The 15,567-nt window shown below is 52.0% G+C and overlaps 1 protein-coding gene across 3 annotated transcripts in view; it reads left to right on the plus strand.

Moving 5' to 3' along the window:
- The window catches only part of ABR (active BCR-related), a 188,535-nt gene that overhangs the window by 76,622 nt on the left and 96,346 nt on the right, over positions 1-15,567 (plus strand). For all 3 annotated transcript variants that reach the window (XM_018064362.1, XM_018064365.1, XM_018064363.1), the window contains exon 2: positions 11,526-11,710. In XM_018064362.1, coding sequence (XP_017919851.1) covers positions 11,526-11,710 — 185 coding nt within the window. The remainder of the gene's footprint in view (positions 1-11,525; positions 11,711-15,567) is intronic.

The raw sequence follows: 15,567 nt of genomic DNA on the forward strand, positions 1-15,567 counted from the left end.
GGACAGAACCCGTGTCTCTTGTTTCTCCTGCATTGGCAGGCAAGTTCTTTACCACTAGTGCCACCGAGGAAGCTCTGTTTTTTTCATGGGGACCCCGCAAAAACCTCATGAGGTTTAGGCATTGCCTGGTAGCCCTATTTCACAGATGAAGAAACTGAGGCTCTGGAAAGTCAAGTAGCTTGCCCAAGGTCACATGGCTTTTAAGTGACAATACTGGGTCTGGAACCTGAGTCTGACTCAAAGCCCATGCCCTTGACCACTGTCCTGTCCTGGCTCCCGGCTCCCTCTTCCATCAATTGTGGAGCAGGAGGTGCTGAGAATGAGGCGACTTGACCTGTGGGAAAGATGCTGGTCTCAGAAGGCCTCACCTTGGTGCCTTGCCACCTCCGAGGGGACTCCCAATGGGTTATCTGGGGTCACGGGGCCCTGAAGGTGTCCAGCCCGCTCTCCTGTGCCTTCAGCGACCTCTACTGAGGGTTGTTCTGCCCAGATGCTGCCCAAGTTCTGTCACCCCCTTACCTTTAATGCCCCACAGCCAGCCTGAGACATGGCACTGTTATTCTTGCTTCAAAGAAACTGAAGCTCAGAGGGAGGCCCGAGCCGACTAGATGATGGTCCGCAGAGCAGTTTCCCGGGTTCTATGGCTGCTCAGCTCCAGACTCTGGGTCTGCCTTGACTGTCTTGGCGTCCACCAGATTGTGGGGGGAGGGCAAGGTTCATAGCCCTGTGTACCCCTCAGCTGTGTGAAGGAGATGAGGGCCACCGTGGGGGTCGGCAGCCTCAGAACCGACCCCGCTTGTCGGGGGTGTCCTGGCTTGCTGGGAAGGTGGGGGAGTTTGAGGATGTGGGGGGAGATGATCCCCTGGATGGGGGGCATGGCAACCCACTCCTCCGTCCAGGAGAACCCCATGGACAGAGGAGCCTGGCAGACTGCAGCCCATAGTGTCACAAGCCTGCCCGTGACTGGAGTGACTGAGTACGCACGCGCGGGCAGCTCTGCGTACCTCCTGGGGGAGGGGCTAACATCGGGAAACCACCTGCGCATGGTTTCACAGCAGCGTCGGCACTGGCCTGAATCCACTGCCCGGCATCCAGGGGAGGTCTGAGAAGGGGGCAGAACCATTTGCTGGGACCTAGTGACAGGAAAGGGTTTCCTTGGTGGCTCAGCGGCAAAGAATCTGCCTGCAGTGCCGGAGATGCGGGCCTGATCCCTGGGTCAAGAAGAGCCCCTGGAGGAGGAAATGACAAGCCACTCCAGTATTCTTGCCTGGAGAATCCCACGGACAGAGGAGCCTGACGGGCTACAGGCTTTGGGAGTCAGACACGACTTAGCAACTCAACAACAGTGACAGGAATGGCAGATTGGAAGGACTCTAGTGGTGCAGGAGGAGGGATTCCAGGACCTCGGCTTCAGCTTCACCAGCCTGTTCATCAGTGCCCCGAGCAGAAGGACGTGGTCCTGCCCCGTCTTTGAAGCTCTGTCCCCTCAGGGAACGGCCTCTTCCTTCCCCTCCTCTCTCAGTGCTTCAAGGCGCCCCCAGACCTTTCGCCAGCTGGCCCTCTCCCTCAGGCTTTGACACAGGTTGCCTCTTCCCCCTGTGGGCCCTGAGAGCAACCTGCCCAGGTGGTGGTTTCCCCCTTCCTGTTTGTACAGGTCGTACCTATTATAATGGTTGAAGACAGGTCCTGGAGTCACACTTGTAGTATTCAGACTGGTTCTCCATTTAACAGCCTTTAAAACTGTGGGCAACTGAATTACCCCCTTATGCTTTCACTTCCTTGATTATAAATGAGAAGCATAATGGTAATGCTTAATTTGGTTTTTAATATTTTTTTAATTAAAAAAATTTTTTTAATTTATTCAGTTATGCTGGGTCTTAGTTGCAGCATGCAGACTCTTTGTTGTGGCATGCGGGGAACCTGGGCCCCTCCATCAGGAGCTCAGCATCTTAACCACTGGACCACCAGGGAAGTCCCTTAAAAATCTTTTTTAAGTGCACCAATGTTAAGCATGGTGGTGGTGGTTTAGTTGCTAAGTCGTGTCTGACTCTTGTGACCCCATAGACTGGAGCCTGCCAGACTCCTCTGTCCCTGGGATTATCCCGGCAAGAATACTGGAGTGGGTTGCATGCCCTACTTCAGGGGATCTTCCTGACCCAGGGATCGAACCTACGTCTCCTGCATTGCAGGTGGATTCTTTACTGCTGAGCCACCAGGGAAGCCCGATGTTAAGCATAGAGTTTAATATGACCTCTTATATACCTCTACTCATGTACCCACCCAGATCAAGTTGTAGAATGCCTCCCTCGGCCCACCCCCAGGTAGCCTCTCCTGTGAACTTTCATCACCATCGCTTTGTTTTCCTGCTGCTGAACTTCATAGGAATAGACTCATGCGGTGTGTGCTCCTTTGTGTCTGGATTCTTCTGCTCAGCATATTGTTTGTAAGATTCGTCTATCACAGAGTTGCTCTGAAGGTGAAAAGAGGTGCGTGCACAGCCCAGGGCTTGACAAGGCACCGATGGCAGTGAGCATGCTAGAACCACCCTGAGAGGTCGGGAAGGGGGGTGGAGTCTGTGCCCCTGGCTCTGTTACTGCCTGACACAGCGAGTGGCGTACGGAGACTTATTTTTGGCTGCGCCAGGTATGAGTTCGGCACACGGGATCTTCGATCTTTGTTGCTGCAGCACTCGAGATCTTTAGTTGCGGCATTCGAACTCTTAATTGCAGCATATGGGATCTAGTTCCCTGACCAGGGATCGAACCTGGGCCCGCTGCTTTGGGAGCACAGAGTCTTAGCCACTGGCCCACCAGGAAAGTCTCTACATACAGAGACTTTTGATGCTCTCTGAAGACGTTTGATGCTGCTTTAGTGGGAAGCGTGGTCAGGCCTGAGCTTCCCTCTGCAGTCTCCAAAGGTTTCCCCACCCCCACTCCCATTGTCAGTTCTAAGGCAGAAAATGAGTTTATCAGCCTTTGTTCCTCCCCTGCTGGTAGGGAAGGACTATTCTGCACCTGGAACTCATCTTTATCCTGCACCCACAGATTCTTAGTGTCCAAGAGGAGATGGGAAAGATCCCTCAAGCTGTCCTCAGCATCTATTTTGGGGGTCGGGATACCAGGATAGATTCTCGGCAATGTCCATCGGTCACTGCACATTCCCAGGGGAAGGTTGTAAATAGCTTGACACCTGTGAGCCTCCAGCCATCTGGGTGCCCCTTCCTCCCCCTTGTGACTACTAGAGCTGGAGGTGGTAGAAGTGAGGGCTGTCATTTGGGTTTGAACCTACAGCCTCTGGCCACCTCTTCACATTACCCAAAAGGAGCGTGTCTGAGATGGTCTGACACTGGTTGGTTCATATTATCCTGGCATCTGGCAGAGGCTCCATCACAGGCCTGAAATAGGTAACTCTGTGATCGCATGTGGTCCCAATCTGGGTGATTCTTAGGCAATCTGGAGGTCACAGGATGCTGCCTTCATTGTAACTCGACAGAGGAACATACGCATCAGGAGAAACTGTCTAAAGTTAGCGATGCTCGGCAATAATGGGGCTGGTGAGGTCCCACTGTGGATAATGGTCCAAATCAACTGTCCCCAGTGGGTCCTGCCTAACGCTTAGCTCACAAGGCCCTCGGTGTGCTGGTCTGTGCCCACTTCTCCAGCGCTATCTGCCCCTCACTCTCTCTGCTAAGTTTTCCAGCCAGGCCAGGCTATTTATAGTCCCCCTAAGGGGCCCTGCAGTTTCACACTTTGTGCCTTTGCCAAGCCTCTTCTCGTTGCCTAGAACTCTGCTCCTGTCCCCCGTCTGCCTGGCAAGCACCCACACATCTTTCGAGATTCAATTAATTATATTAATAATAGCAGCTAAGCTTTGTTGGGTGCTTACTATGTGCTAAGTGCTTTGCCTGCGTTATCCAGCTTAATCCTCAAGGTAGCCCTGTGTGCTCCATCTCTATGCCATCCTCTTTCACAGCCATTGGTTTAACCAATATCCATTTGTAAGTGGCTGCCTCTGAGCACAGAGCAGTTAGGAAGTGATGGAGCCCGGATTGGAGCCGCAGCTGTGTGTACCCCGGGTTCTTGTTCTTAGCCACAGTGATAAACGACCTTCCTTGGAGTATCACCCAAGCGCATCCAGCCACTCCCTCATCCATCCTGTTTCTTCCTCCCACCTCTCTGCCTTGCCTGTGAGGTGCTTCTGTCATAGCATCTAGGAGGTTTTCATGCTTATTGGACTGTCTTCCTCTACTGGGCTGTAAGGATTTCACTTAAGACTGTGTTCTTTTTAACTGGCAGGAAATCCAATATATAGGGGCTTATAGTTCCTGTTTAGCAAGAAATGAGGTAGGCTGTTTCTAGTGGTGGCTCATAGCTCAGTGAAAGTGAAAGTAGCTCAGTAGCATCAGGGAAATGTCTATGTTCTTTCTTGATTATTTCCTCACAGCAGCAGTATGGCCACTGTAGCTCCAGCCATCACATCTGAGTTGAAGGTGAAAAGTCCCTTTTTAACTGTTAAAGCAAAGGCTTTGCCAGAGGCCTTCACTAGCATCTCATTGACCGGAACTATGTCAAATGACCACTCTTGGTTGTAAGAGAGACAGAGAAAGTGGATATTTCGCCTGGGACTGGGCTCATTGTCACTTCATATAAAACCAGCATAAGGGAAGGAGAGAAGCTAGATACCAAGTAGAAGCCAAGCAGTGTCTGCTTGTAGCCTAGAGAACAGAGACTATGAATTATTAATAATTTCTCCCAAATCCTCAGACTCTGAATGCTTTATTATTGTTTTGTGTTGTTGCCTTTCAGGCAACGTACAGATATAAGCATATAAACTTTTTTTTTTTTTTTCAAATACTTTGGCCATCTGATATGAAGAGCCAACTCATTGGAAGAGACCCCGATGCTGGGAAAGATCGAGGGCAGGAGGAGAACGACAGAGGAGGAGATGGTTGGGTGACATCATCGACTCAAAGGACATGAGTTTGAGCAAACTCCGGGAGATGGTGAAGGACAGGGAAGCCTGGTGTGCTGTAGTCCATGGGGTTGCAAAGAGTCAGACATGGCTGAGCAAGTGAACAACAACATACTGTACATACTATTGTTAATTTCTTTTTTTACTTAATAAGATGATGGAAATCATCCATATAATTTTTAATGACTACATAGTAGTTCATCTTGATGAAATACCATAATTTACTCAATAATTCCATATAATTAATCATTCAGCTTGTTTTTAATGTCACAGTCATAAACAGCCCTGTGATTAATAATCTTATAACTTTATTTTATGCACATTTACAATCAATTTCTTAGTACACAGTCTTAGATTATGTTGGGTTAAAATCTGTACCAGCACTTTCCGGGGCGGTCCAGTGGGTAGGAATCCATCTTCCAGTGCAGGCGACTTGGGTTCATCCCTGTTTGGAGAACTAAGATCCCACATGCCCTGGGGCAACTAAGCCCTCACACCTCAAGTAAGCCCATCCTGTATAACTGGAGAATCTCATACACTGCAATGAAGACCCAGTGCAGGGGAAAAAAAAAAAAAAAAACTATACCAACTATTAAAGCTTTTGATACCAAACTGACTCCAGAAAAGTTGTGTCAGTTGTACATATCCTCCGAGAAATTCTAAGAATGCCTGTCCCCGTACAAGTTTGGGTATTTTCCTTGCTGATTTGATAGGAAAATTGCAAAGTATAGAAGTTTGCATTTTCTTTGGTTACAATTGAGGTTACATTTAACATTATATATATATATACACACACATATTACACACTGGGCACTTATAGCTGTTTTAATTTTCTGTTCATTTCTGTAACTCATTTAGCAAGTTGAGTTTTTCTCATTGGATTGCAAAAGCACTTTCTATGTGAAGGAGACAAGGAGTTTCACAGGAGAAGGGTTCATGCTGAGCTGTGTTTGAAGGCTAAATAGGACTTCGCCGGGTGGACAAGGGGTGAAGAGGGGGTTCTAGGTGTAGGAGCAGCATGGGCAAAGGTTCAGAGGTAGGAAACAACAAGCATGTTAGGGTGCTGTTAATTTCATAGGGCTGCCAGTAGAAAAAATTAGCACAAACTTGGTGACTTAAAAACAACAGAAATTTAGTTGCTCAGAGTCTGGAGGCCAGAGTTCAAAATCAAGGTGTTGGCTGGGCCATGCTCCCTGCCAAGGCACTAAGTTGGGGAGAATCCTTGCTTGCCTCTTCCAACTGGTGGTTCCAGGCATCCCCTGACTTCTGGCTGCATAACTCCGATCTCTGCTTCTGTTTTCACATGACCTTCTTCTGTGTGTCTGTGTCTTCTCCCTGCTGTTACCTATCAGGACACATCATCTGATTCAGGTCCATCTTAGTCTAGAGGGCTTCCCTAGTGGCTCAGCGGTAAAGAATCCATCTGCAATGCAGGAGACATGGGTTCGATCCCCGGGTCAGGAAGATCCCCTGGAGGAGGGCATGGTAACCCAACTCCAGTATTCTTGCCTGGAGAATCCCATGGACAGAGGAGCCTGGCGGGCTACATTCCATAGGGTCGCAAAGAGTCAGAGATGACTAAAGCAACTTACCACGCCTGCACGCAGTTAGTCTAAGATCATCTCTTCTAGAGATCCTTAACTTGATTACATCTACAAAGAACATTTTCCCTAAATAAGGTCACATTTATGAGTGCCAAGGTTAGGATTTGGATAAGGGGCTTGCAGGGACATACCTAGAAAATGTCTGATATTACAGAACAGCAGAATATGACTCTGTAAAGGAAGAGTCAGATGGTGACCAAGAAAGGCCTTTTGCTCAGGAGTTTGGCTTGTGCCCTTGAAGTGAATGGGGAACTGTTGAATTTTGAATCATCAGATCTGTAGTCTGGCACTCACGGGGAAAGAGTGTTGGTATTGTCCTTGTAAGAGTTGATGGGGATGGGAAAAAGGATGGGGAGTGGGGATATCTCAGGGTGTAGGATATGAACAGGAAGAGGGAGGAATCTGGAATGACTCCTTGGTTTCCAACTGGAGTAATCTAGCACATTAAGTTCAGGAAAAGGTTGGGTTTGAATTTCCTGGGGGTGGAGATGTGCAGGAAACAATCAAAGAGACGGGTCTATAGCCCTGACCTCTCCCTAGAATATAAATAAAATTTGGGAGAGGGGAGTAAAAGAAGTGACAGAAGCCTGGAGAACACCAATTTCTCCCCCTCATTTTCTTGTGAAAAATTTCAAGCCTACCTAAACGTTTAAAGTAGCTTATAGTGAACCCCCCTGGACCCACCATCTGGAGTCTAAATTATCATTTTTCTCCACTTGCTTTATCACACATCTATCCATCCCTCTTGAACATCATCAATGCATCTTGTTTTGTATGTATTTCAGGGTAAGTTGCAAACATAAGGTATGTTTCACTTCGACACATTAACATGCAAATCAATCAACTAGAGTTCAATATTTAGTGAAATGCACAAATCTTAAGTGTACTGTTTGATGAAGTCGATGAAAGCATCACTGTGTACCCACATATCCCTGTCGAGATACATTTCCATCTCCTTAGAAAATTCCCCTGTGCTCCTTCCAGCCAAATCCTGTCCCCACCTGACCCCTACAAGCAACTGCTGTTTTCTTTTTTTTTTTTTTTCAAGCATAAATTAGTTTTGTCTGTTCTAGAACTTCATGTAAGTGGAGCCATACAAGATGTGTTCCTTTGTATCTGGCTTCTTTCACTTAGCATAATGCCTGTAAAGAGTCATTTCTTTGTGTCTCTGTAGCTTGTCCCTTTTATTGCTGAGCAGTATTCTATTATAAAGATGCGTGGCTGAGTCACTAAGTCATGTCTGACTCTTTGGGACCCCATGGACTGTTGCCTGCCAGGCTCCTCTGTCCATGGGATTTCCCAGTCAAGAATGTTGAAGTGGGTTGCCACCTCCTCCTCCAGAGGATCTTCCCGACCCAGGGATCAAACCCACATCTCCTGCATTGGCAGGCAGATTCTTTACTACTGAGCCATCAGGGAAGCCTGTAAAGAAGCGTAGGAATAACAGTGTGGGGGAATTCCCTGGTGGTCCAGTGTTTAGGACTCAGCACTTCCACTGCAGACGGTGTGGATTCAATCTTTGGTTGGGCAACAAAGATCCCACAAGCCAAAGGTGTGGCCAAAAAAAAAAAAAGGTATTTTTTAAGGGGTGGACAGAGAAAGAGGATTCTACCAAGGATACTAGAAGGAACAGTGAAGGCAGTAGGAAAAGCACCCAGATAGAATGTCAAGGAAAACCATCTGGATCAGTTATAATTAGGTTTGACTACATATAACATAAAAACTAAGTAACAGTGACTTAAATAACAGGCATTTTTCTTCTCTCATGTAGAAGTCCAGAGATAGACAGCCCTAGGGTGGTATGTTGGCTCCCTGTGCCATCACTGGCCCAGGCTCCTAGCTTTGTGCTCAGCTGTATTCAGCACTGGCTTCTAACCTCAGGGTCACCTCATGGTTCAGTATGGCTGCTGGAGCTCCAGCCATCCTATCTGCTTTCCAGACTGGTAACAGAAGGAGGAAGCATGGAGACAGGGGAGGAAATACATTCTAGCTGAAACAATCTCAGAAACTTTCCTCAAAGTTCCACACATATCCACTTAATACTCATTGGCCAGAACTTCATCACATACCCTGTACCACTAGGAAGAGCAGCCACTGAGCACACTGCCACTCCAAAGATAATGAGATTTCTGATACTAGGAGGGGAAATGGATATTGGCTGTCAACAGCCTCTTCTACCTTCTCTCTCTTTTATAGTATTTATTTATTTTGTACCGGATCTTAGTGATGGCACGCGGGATCTTTGATCTTCATTGCAGCTTGCAGGATCTTTAGCTGTGGCATGAGAACTCTTAGTTGTAGCATGTGGGATCTAGTTCCCTGACCAGGGATGGAACTTGGGCCCCCTGCATTGGGAGTGCAGAGTCTTAGCCACTGGACCACCAGGGAAACCCCCTTCTCCCTCTTTTGACACCTGGTGGCCTAGCCATGTCCACTCAGCCTTCCTATCTGGGGACCTACGCAGACTAAAGGCTGTGCTTGGCAGACTTACATCCTCCAAGTTCCTAGGGCTCCTTCCTTCTCGAAGGGGTAGTGTCTCTATCTTTTCTGTAGGTCTGTCTTTTCTGGTAGGAGATTCCAGGGTCTCTGGCTGGCTTCCTGGGCTGTTGGGGTCTCCTGGAGTATGAAATGAAAGGGGCAGTATCCAGGAGAATTTGGAGAGAGTTCTATGGGCATCCTTTCCACCCCTGGGCATCCCCGCTGCTGTGGCTTCCACTCTTCCCTCGCCTATTTGGTCAGCCTCCCCTGACAAGCAGGGCTTCTTCTCCAATCCTTGTACTGATGGAAAGAGATTCCTCTAGAAAGTAATGAGATTCAGAAGGGGAAAGATGGCATTTGGAGACAGACAGACTTGGGTTGAGATCCTTTCTGTGCAAAGCTCTCTGAGACTCAGAGACTCTGTCTGTGAACTGGCTGTAGTGAGAGCAGCTTCACCGACGTGGCTGGGCTGAGCTGTGGTCCACGGCCCCCACTCTGATACGGATGAATTGGGCACACATCGGGGAAGCTGGCAGCAAACTTCCCACCCGGCCATGACCCAGGCAGTTCCAGACTGTGCCGTAGAGTCCAGCCTCACCACCCTCCCTGTGGCCCCTCTGCCCTTGCCCTGGGGAAATGTCCTGAGAGTGAAGGCGCTGGTCCTGTGACCCCTGGGAACTGGTCAGTGTAGAGGAGAATCAGTGCAGCCTGCTGGAGTCTGGACTGTTGGCCAGAGCAGGGTTCACCACAGCTCACACCCCTGACCTTGACTCCAGGCATTAATAGGGCAGCCTGGAGCCTCCTGGAGGACAGACGGAGAGTTAATGTGGCGTTTCATTCCCTTGTGCTTCTCCAGAGTAAGTGGGTCTCACCAAACAACCAGGCCCCTTCACAGTGCCAGCCTCGGGCAGGCTGAATGCTGTGGCTTTTCTTCCTCCCTCTCGGCCCCTGGAAACAGCAGAATTCCTGTGTGCCCCCATCAGTGGGTCCCATTTCCCAAGTGCAGGGCACACGTATCCCAGCGGCTGGGCCGCTAGGTCCGGTGGTTCTTCACGTCGGTGCCTGTCCTGGGAAAAAAAATAATAGCTCACGGCCCTGACAGCTTAATGGGCCCTCGGCACAGGAGAGGAAGTCAGCAGGAACAGGTGCAGTGAGGCCGTGGGGGGCGGGGGGGGGCAGCCTCAGCTGCCAAAGGGACAGATTGGATTGAGTGTGGCCGTGGCCGGGCGCCCTGGTGACCTGTTGACACCATTCTCAGGCTGCCGGCTGCCCCGGGCGCCGGCATGTTGTGACAGCGGAGGAGCCAGGGCCCCCACCGAGAACTTGGCTCAAGCCTTGGACTCAAGCGGCACAGTGCATTCCTCTGCCCATTCAATCTCTGCACACGTGCCCAAGGCCCCGCCGCGTGTTGGCCGCGGGTGCTGGGCCCTCAGCGAGGGCTGACACCCAGTCCTCACCCCAGGGGTTCAGGGACAGATGGGCTGGATCACCAGGGGTGCTAGAAGGCCACACGCTGTAGGAGTTCCAAGCTGGGACGCCAGGGAGGGCACCCTGGAGGAAGTGATGTCCGAGCCGGTGATGGGACAGACCCCGCCAGGGTGGGGGTGGAGGAGAGACCCCCCCGCCACCGATGGAGTTGGATGGAGGCCTTTCTCAGGTGCTGTCCTGTCCCGGCTGCCCCGCGGACCCGGCCTGCTGTCCCGGGAGGGGGTGTCTGTGCGTGGGCTCTGGCCTCCGAGTCGTGCTGGCAGCGCCAGCAGGGTTAACGGCAGCTTGACTTCCCTACGGCCTTCTCTGCCCTCCTTCTCCGAAGGAAGCCTCCTTGGAAATTACAGAAAGTGCCGGCTTTGAGGACTCTGCTGTTCCACCAGGTTCCTGCCAGGCCCGGGCCGCCTTCTCGCCCACGTTCTGCCAGCCCTGGGCTCCGACCTGCGCGGAGCCTTGTTCCGAGGGGCGAGGGCTCCCTCGGGGGCCCTTCCTCAGCCCCCACCCCTCGAACCCTGCCCTGCTCCCCACCAGCCAGGGATGGGGCTCCGAGTACAAATGGTACCCAAGGAGGAGGGGCGCAGGAAGTGACATCGCTCGGCCCGCCCCCACCTCCCTGCTCCCTATAAAAAGCAAAATGGTGACTCAGAGGAGAGTTGGAAGCGTCCTGCCTCCTGCTCCCACTGCTAATTTTTAGACTTGGAATTAGGCAGGAGGCAAAGGAAACAGCAGCTCGAAGTACGCGACTGACATGTTATTAAGCGGGTGGCACCCGCGGAGCCGCCCCCCCTGGACTCCCCCGGGCCCCTGAACCGCAGCGCCGGGTGCCTGCCGGCGTCCCGGACCGCGCAGCCCTGCCCGGGCCGGGCGTGGATGGTGGGGCCGGGGCCATGGCAGCCGGGGGCCGCCGCCGCCGCCCACTGCGCTACCAGTCCCTGGCAGCCCTGGTGGAGGACTCTCAGTGGCCTTTCTTGTTCCTTGTCTCAGACTTCAGCTACGGGGCGGACGACTACGACGCAGAGGGGAATGAGGAGCAGAAGGGGCCCCCGGAGGGCTCGGAGACCATGCCGTACATCGACGAGTCGCCCACCATGTCGCCGCAGCTCAGCGCCCGGAGCCAGGGCGGCGGGGACAGCATCTCCCCCACCCCACCCGAGGGACTGGCACCTGGGGTAGGTACCCCTGCTTTTCCTTCCAGGTTGGGGAAGAGGAGGTTTTGGGGGAAAGGAGGGGTAGGCAGGCATGGGTGCTGTGGGACAGGCTCTGCTTAGGGTGCTCCTGGGGTGCTGGACTTGGGAAACTGGGGACTGGCCCTTCTTGGTGCCCTTGGGCATCTCATTCTGGTCCTGGGCTCTCAGACTAGCCCTCCACCATCACCCCTCGCCACCTGCTGCTCTCTGTGCCACCTGGTACCTGTCCTTGCCTCTCTACCAGCCATCTGCTTCCCCCTGCCTCCTGGGCGCCTCACGTCTTTCAACCTTCTCTCTCAGCTCCTCTCTAGCAGGATGGGGCCTCGTGGAGGGAACAGGCTCTCCTCTCTGGGCCTGGGCCGGGCACTGACTCCACACGTGACCTGAAGGCTGTAAACAGCACAAACGCTGGCTCCGCAAACCAAGGCTGGCCTTGGTGCCGGCCATGGGTGGGGGGCGGTGAGCAGCTTCTGTAGCATTCCCTGAGGACCCTGGCCCCGTCCAGCCCTCCTCTGCTGACTCTGGAAGGGAATAAGCCCTCATGGTGTCCTCCTCTCCTCTTGTCCACTGGTGAGAGCTCTGCTCCAAAGAGAAGCATTTCACGAGCAGTACTGAGGATGGGCTCTGAGACAGGGCTGGGGATAAAACATGTGGAGGTTTGCAATCTTAGTAGTTAATGCTGTTTCCGGCCACAGGGACCGGCTCTGTCTGGACCCAGTTTGTGCGCGTGTCTGATACACAAGAGAAGTGAGACAGAGGGGTTCCTGGGGCTGTTCTTCTGAAATTGGGAAGAATCAAAACCATTTCTTCTTCTGCCCGCGGAGGGGCTTGGATTGCTCGGTCCTGCTTGGTAGGGGGCCTGTCCGGCTGTGTTTTGTAGGGGGTCCCCTTTCTTCCCTCTAATACCCTTGAGGAGCAGTTGCTGAGATGCCAGGAGATACTTGTTTCTCTCCTTCAGGGCCCAGTGCTGCTCGTCCCAGCCGGAAGGCTGCCTGGACTCTACCATTTCTTGAGAAACCCCTGCTTCCCTTCCTCCCAACCTCCTCGGCCACCCTCCACCCCTGCGGAGAGCTCTCACCCCCTCTTCACACACCAGGGTGGCTGTTATAGCCTTTGGCAACAAGGGCCTTGGCAACCAGCTTCCCACTTGGGGGAAGCCACATTGTTGTCATGGCAACAGAGGCCTAGGCAGAGCTTATCAGCTGCCAGGCAGTACAAGTTTGGAAAGGGATGGTGGAGGGGGGTGGGGCAGGTGGGAGGAGGAGATGATGGGCAAGGATGTTGGTCAGGCTCAGGCCCCCCACAACCAGCATTCTGGGGTGTTGTCCTGTGGTCCCAGGGAAGGGTGGCAGGTGAGAGACAGCCATCGTGGACCTGCAGGGCAGGATGTGCTACTGATGGAGGAGAGGGTGTTCTGGGACCTGAAATGACTCCAAGCAGGGAAGGCAAGGTGAAAACTGCTTTCCAGCATTGCCTTTGGGTCTCTGACCACATCAGGGCTTAGAGACATCCTGGGGAGTATCCGTCATTGCCCCTGTGAGCGGGCACAGAAAGACTCACTGCAGGCTCAACCCAGCACCAGGAATGCTGGCTGAGAGCTGAGAACATGTGACCAGATTAGAACCTTTCCTTTCCCCTCTCTGCCTTCCTCCTTACTTCCTGTCTTCACATGACCACCTTGCAGGAATGCTTGTCCATCAACTTTTAGATGCCCTGGTGAAAGGTACTCAGGTGCTTTCTCTAGGGAAACAGATCCCAGGCATAACAGGGAGATGCCCCCGCCTGGAGCCCTGGGGCTTCCGGGCAAGGACTTCCTTTACTACAATACTGCCTATTTTGCTTGGTGACTCACAAGAGAAGAACTAGGTTTGAGGACTAAAATTCAAGAGATGCTACAGTGAAAACTGACCATAGGGCTTGGAAACCCCAGGATTAACTTTTGCACCATTGGCTAGAAGTGATACAAGATAGGGTTGGGGAGCATTAATCCAATTTGAAGATCCCAACTGAAGATTCCAACTCCATGCACCCCGCTGCCTGCCTACCTTCTCTCCTGAGTTGCCTTTCTGCCCGTTCTGCTGTGCCACTGGCCCCATCTAGTGGACACAGAAAGTATTGCTGTTTATAACGGGGCGCTGGAGAGTTGACACACTTCTTCCTGAGTACTTAGGAACTGTTTCAGCATTAAAAAAAAAGAAAGGAAAGAAAAAGAAAGCCAAGGTTTCTGCTACTTGGCTCTGCTCATGTGGCCAGGCAGGTCCCCTCCCTGCCAGGCTTCCTGTTGGGGTGTTGGGAACAAGGGGACTTTTGGACCAAATCAGATGATTGTTCTAGACATTCAGAGATATGGCCTCTGGCAGCCGGGATATTCCACAGCCAAATACGCAGCCGACTTGTTCCTGGAAGCCCAAGGAACAAGTCTTTGCCTTAGAGTTCTCCAGAGAAACAGAACCTTTAGGATACAGAAGAAGAATTGATGTATTAAAAGGAACTGGCTCACTAGATCATGGAAGCTGAGAAGTTCCAAGTTCTGCAGCCAGCAAGCCGGAGGTCCAGGTGAACTGATGGAATAATTACAGTCCAAGTCCAGGAGAGTTGATGGTGGAAGTTCTAGTCCGTATTGAGTCCAAAGGCAGGAAAAGACCTATGTTCCAGCTCGAAGACAGGCAGAGAGTTAATTCTCCCTTGTGTATGCATGCTCACTCACTCAGTCATGTCCGACTCTTTGCAAACCCATAGACTGTAGCCCACCAGACTCCTCTGTCCATGGAATTTTCCAGGCAAGAATACTGGAGTGGGTTGCCATTTCCTCTCCAGAGATCTTCCCCACCCAGGGATTGAACCTGCATCTCCTGCATTGGCAGGCAAATTCTTTCTCACTGAGCCACCTTGAAGTGAATTCTCCCTTATGTCACCCTTTTGGGCTATCCGGACCTTCAGCTGATTAGGTGAGGCCCACCCACATTGGAGAGGGCAAACTGCTTTGCTCAGTCAGCTGTTTCAGGCATTAATCTCACCCAGAAACACCCTCACAGACATACCCAGAATAATGTTTGGCCAAATGTCTGGGCACCTGTAGCCCCGTCGGTTTCGTTCATAAAACCAACCCTACAGTCAGACTCTCCCAGCAGCTCAGAGAATGGCAGGGCCATGAGCTTTGGATAGATGAACATGTGCTGCTTTCTAGCAGTGGGACCTTAAACCAGTGTCATAACCCCTCTGACCCTCAGTTTCCTCATGTCTAAATAGGACTAAATATCTGCAGGGTTGTTGAGAGGACAGACTGAGATAGCCCCGGTGAGGCCTGTAGAGCTGGGCCTGGTGCGCTGTGGGTCCTCAGTTCTTGGTGACAGCGGCCCACAAGACTCTCCTTACCAGCCTTAAGAGGGGGTAAGGACCCGGTCTAATGCATGTTTGCAGGACAACGACTCTGCTTTTGCAATCTCCTTTCTGGGGTTGGATCTGTCCTCGCATTTGCAGGAGCCCATATGAAACTGAGTCTCTGGTGTCGGCAGGACACATGCTCCTCACTCCCCAGCTCACCGCTGCAGCCTCACTGTGCTTCGTGCCTGAGACGTGCCCCAGTGTGCAGCCCAGTGAGGTGTCAAAAGTGAAGCCCAACGCCCTGCAGAGCGATCCTTTCCCCGAACCCGGGCTGAGCACAGCGCCCTCTGGTGGCTTCAGCAGAGGGCCTGCTTTCACCCTGGGAGGGAGGGGCGGGGCTTGCTCTCAGAGACAAGCCGGCTAAGTGTTTCTCCGCCTGGACCCTGGTCTTAACAGAAAAGCGTGCGCCCTGCAAACCATGGATTCCTCTGATTCCCCCCTCGGGAGGCACACTG

This window comes from Capra hircus, chromosome 19 (assembly GCF_001704415.2).
Source record: "Capra hircus breed San Clemente chromosome 19, ASM170441v1, whole genome shotgun sequence".
NCBI lineage: Eukaryota > Metazoa > Chordata > Mammalia > Artiodactyla > Bovidae > Capra > Capra hircus.